Source organism: Egretta garzetta, unplaced genomic scaffold (genome assembly GCF_000687185.1).
Source record: "Egretta garzetta isolate BGI_Z169 unplaced genomic scaffold, ASM68718v1 scaffold386, whole genome shotgun sequence".
NCBI classification, from domain to species: Eukaryota; Metazoa; Chordata; class Aves; order Pelecaniformes; family Ardeidae; genus Egretta; species Egretta garzetta.
This window is the reverse complement of record NW_009260063.1, coordinates 49779-54001: the sequence shown is the minus strand read 5'-3', so window position 1 is coordinate 54001 and position 4223 is coordinate 49779. Positions and strand designations below refer to the sequence as shown.

The 4223-nt window shown below is 35.9% G+C and overlaps 1 protein-coding gene across 1 annotated transcript in view; it reads left to right on the top strand.

The window, feature by feature from the left end:
* The window catches only part of LOC104128321 (BRCA2 and CDKN1A interacting protein), a 15448-nt gene extending 11357 nt beyond the window's left edge, over window positions 1–4091 (top strand). Inside the window, 2 exon segments of the mRNA XM_035896577.1 lie at window positions 1–51; window positions 3600–4091. The exon segment at window positions 1–51 is cut by the window's left edge and continues 36 nt beyond it. Coding sequence (XP_035752470.1) covers window positions 1–51; window positions 3600–3770 — 222 coding nt within the window. The 3' untranslated portion in view covers window positions 3771–4091.
* Window positions 4092–4223: the final 132 nt, after the last annotated feature.

The following is a 4223-nucleotide window of genomic DNA, read 5'->3' as shown; positions in this document are numbered from 1 at the left end:
CAAAAGGAGGAATTAATGTTTGCAAATGCAGAGGAAGAATTCTTTTATGAGGTAACTTATGTGTTTCTTGTAACTTAAAATGTTTATGTTTCTTTACATATCAGCAAAAAAGGTGTTTCACCTTAAATTCCAGGAGACCTTTTAAAAAGATACGATCATGTATCTTTTACGTTAAATCCAGCTTTTTTTAGAGTAGTGTCGAGAGTTGAGCAAGCAACCTGTTTTTGTGTGTTGAACACACCACCTTCTGTATTCAGAGAATCATGGAGGGGTGTGCCAGCCATAAGTCTGTTAAATACTTTAATTTCTTAATTTAATTAATTAATAATAATACTATTAATTTAAATCCTCTGTATTGGTATGAGTTTACTAATATTTTATTTGTATTGGGTGATAACCTGACTATAAGATGGTGTGGCATAGACTGCCTGTGGCGGCATTGCTACCTGGTAGGGTCTCCAGTGCTCTGAGGATAATGGGAAAATTCAAAGAATACCTGAAATAAGCAGAGACTCGAGGGCAAATACCAGGTGTTACTTCATCTTGAGGCCAGTGTCTTGGCCTCAAAGAACTAACAAACTTAACCTCTTTACTCTTATAGCAGTGCTGAAGAATTGAATTGAATGTAATAATTGTCATACTTGTTGAAATACCATGAATGGAATGTCCACATTTTTAGGGCAAATGTTAATTAATCTGGATATTAAATTTAGCACCATGTCCCAGGCCTTCTGTGTTTACAAAAGTTTGAAATTCTTTTTCTTTGGGAACAGCACAGTTGTCTTCCACATTTCTTATTGTTAAGGACTTGTTGAATTGTGGTGTCAGCTGAACAGAGAAGACTGACTGTGGGTGTGTGAATTGCAGGAAGTGCAGGTTAGCTTGAATATCTGCCAGTGAGATTCAAGCTAACATGATTTACATCACAAGTGGCAGCTCAAACAACTGGTAGTAGCTTGCAAGGGTGCTCTAACTTAATCATGTGTCACAGCTTTAAGTGCTTAGAAGAGCAGAGATTCAAAAAAATGCAGAGGAATCTGATGTTAAGAGTCTCAATCAGCATCTGCAGTGCATGTTAATACTCAACACACAGATCTTTTTTTTCTTGCTGCTGCATATCCTATGTCAGAAAAAACAGCTCTCTGTGCTTTATTTAGATTCAGTGATGCAGCTAAATGCATTTCTCTGAGATCTCTTCCCAAGAAACTTAACAGATGCAAAGCTCTGCATGTGTGTCATCGTCATTGGTATTATGTGGAAAGCTGATTTATCTATTTCCTTTTGGATACTTCACTTTCAAAAAATGCTCAGAATAAAAAAACTTTTGAAGATCCAAACAAGTACCTACCACTTCCCTTTTCTGTTTTTATTCTACTCAGGACAAGTATATTAGTAAATAGTGCTAAAATATAGAGATGAAAATACTACTTCCTATTTTCTAAGGCAACCTATCTACACAATTCTGCTGGTCCCAAGCCAAATCAGGAGAAGGGAAGATGCAGGAAATGACATTAAAAATGTACTTTGAAATGCAAAGAATTTTTCATTGTTCTTCATTTTTTTTTCAAAGCTTTAAAAATATTCTACAATATTACTGCTTTGTCAGGAGCCTGTTATTTTTCATTTCTGTTAGTGCCTACCGGATGAAGTACTTGCATGTGCATCATATGGTTAATGGCAAATGTTCCTGTTTGTAATCATTCATGACGTTCTCTGTTAGAGGCTATCATATGGCTGTAATTTTGTTTCTTGGGAAGAAGAAAAATGTAAGTGGGTGAATTCATTGTTAGCTATAGGGAATACTGTTGTAGCCTCTTCGCAGTAACAAATTTGGGATTTTCTTTTTGTGTTTCTGCCACAGCAGCTTTACCAACTGAACTTGAACTCTGTGTAAACATGTTACTGAAAAACCAAAGGGGAGAAGCCTGTGATGCCCATGTGTCCCCGAGTGTTATGTTCTAGAAGGCCTGTTTTGTATTTATCTCTGTTGTTATTTTGAGTGGCATTTTAAAGACTAATTGTGTGCTTTTATATAAATTGCAATAATTTTCAACTCAAGTGGATAGACTCAAACTGAACACTCTTTTCTTTTTAACAGACTTCGTAGTGTTTTTAACAAATCCATTTTAAACGCAGCGGATATTAGATTAAGTGGGTCTCTGTACTTAATAATGTATATGTGTTAAATCAGCTTTGGAGTGTATATCCTCCCTGATCACACATAACGTTAATTAGATTGCCATAAAATAGTATTAAATGCAGTGAGGCAGACACTTGGAGCCATATAAAGCAGAGAAGCCTTTTTGCACTTGTCAGTTCCCTGTGCTTTATTCTGTTCCTTAAAATGTTACTGAGGGAGCAGAAGAAAAGCTCTGTTATAACCAGATTTGGAATTGATTAAAGGTTTAGAGCCTCCATTGCTCAAGTCATTTGTTCTTCAGCAAAGCCACTCAATTAATTTGATGGTTCTTCCAAAATTAAATTTACAACCGTGAGGTACTGTTAGTAAATAGCAGTCCTAAAACGATACTGCATCTTAACTTTCCCTGCAGATGAAGAGGTTTGGTAAGTTTTTCTACTTAGGAGTTCAGTTCGTACTTCTTAATCTGACTTATGTGAGAACTGGAAACATTTGTTAGCTAAGTTTTTCTTATCCATTAGGCATTTTGTCTGGGAAAGTTAATGAAAAATGACTGTTCTGTCTGTATGCAGTATATATCACTGAAAAGAAATAAAACACTTTATGGACACCTACCTATTTGAGGAAGCATCCTTTTTAAATAAGCCTTTCAGTGGCTCCAGCCGTCTAGAGACTTTCCAAGAGCTTTTTGAAATTCTGCTCAAGATTCATGTTAGTGCCTATCCCCTTAATATTTAATTTCTACTGGCAGTCTGAAAGAGGGGATTACTGTACCACGTATTCTTACAGATCACGTTCATTTTAGGACTCTGAGCAGTTTTAGAGTGGCCACGAACAGAACAGAGCCTATTCATCGCTGCGGGCCTTCCCCGTGTTGCCCACGCTAAGCTAATGCAGGCTCTGTTCTACCTGCACCCTCTCGCTGTTCCTTTTATCTGGGTTTTGGCTGATCTGCTAATTCTCAAAATTACACAGCTAGTGGTTTGCTCTTGTTCCAAGGTTGAAGGTCTGTTAAGAGCCTGATATTCCTGTTACTGGTCAAGGATCCCTGCTAGCTGGCACAATAGCTTCTAAGGGTCGGCATTTCTTAATGTGTTAATATGGAATGAGATGCTTTCTTAAAACCATCTAAAATGAGGCACAGTAAGCATATAAAGGGGCATTGATTTATTCTTTTTTTTCCCCTCTTAGGTCTTTTTTCTGATACTGAACTATAATGATAGCAATCATCTTAGAATTTAATATGAATTATGTAAATTCTGTGAAAAGCAAATAGTTTAAAACACTTAATAGTAGATTCTCTTGCAGGTTTTTTTGGTGGACCTTTTGAGAGGGAAGAAAATAACTTCTTAATAAGCATGTGCGCAAGAGGATCATTATTTTTACTTTGTTTAGATGATGTGTTATCTTCATGCTAATTAAATATTTTAATCCTAACGCATTTATTTCTGTTGTTTAGAAAGCCCTTCTGAAGTTCAGCTACTCTGTGCAAGAGGAAAGTGACACCTGTTTGGGTGGCAGATGGTCCTTTGACGATGTACCAATGAAACCTTTGCGGACTGTTATGATAGTTCCAGCTGATGGGATTAGTGTAATTATGGACAAGCTCAAAGACTATCTTTCACTCTGAACTTCCTATAAACACCATTTTTTATAAAGCAGCCATGCAGAACTATGACTTTGCAATATTTTCAGAAGGCTGCTGTTGAGTTAATGGTCTTGTACTGCTCAGTTGCTTCTTCTGTACTCTTAGAAGACAAGTAGGTGGTACAACTGAAAATATCCATCACATTAATATTTTTAAATACTGTATTTTATTGTACTTTGGTATCATCATAAAGCAGTCAATAAAAACCCAATGTTACAAGGAGACTTGGAAGATCTCTTCAGTATGTTTATAACCAAACCTAATTCGTACATTTTTGTTAGGAAACAATGCATGCAACTCCTTTTGTTAAGAAAAGTGCTTTTTCTGTACATTTCTTCTGTTAAATACTTTTAAGTCAAAAATTCAAAATAATTACATGGGTTAAGATAAGGATGTATATTGTATGGACTGTTTTTATTTGTATTTATCCAATAT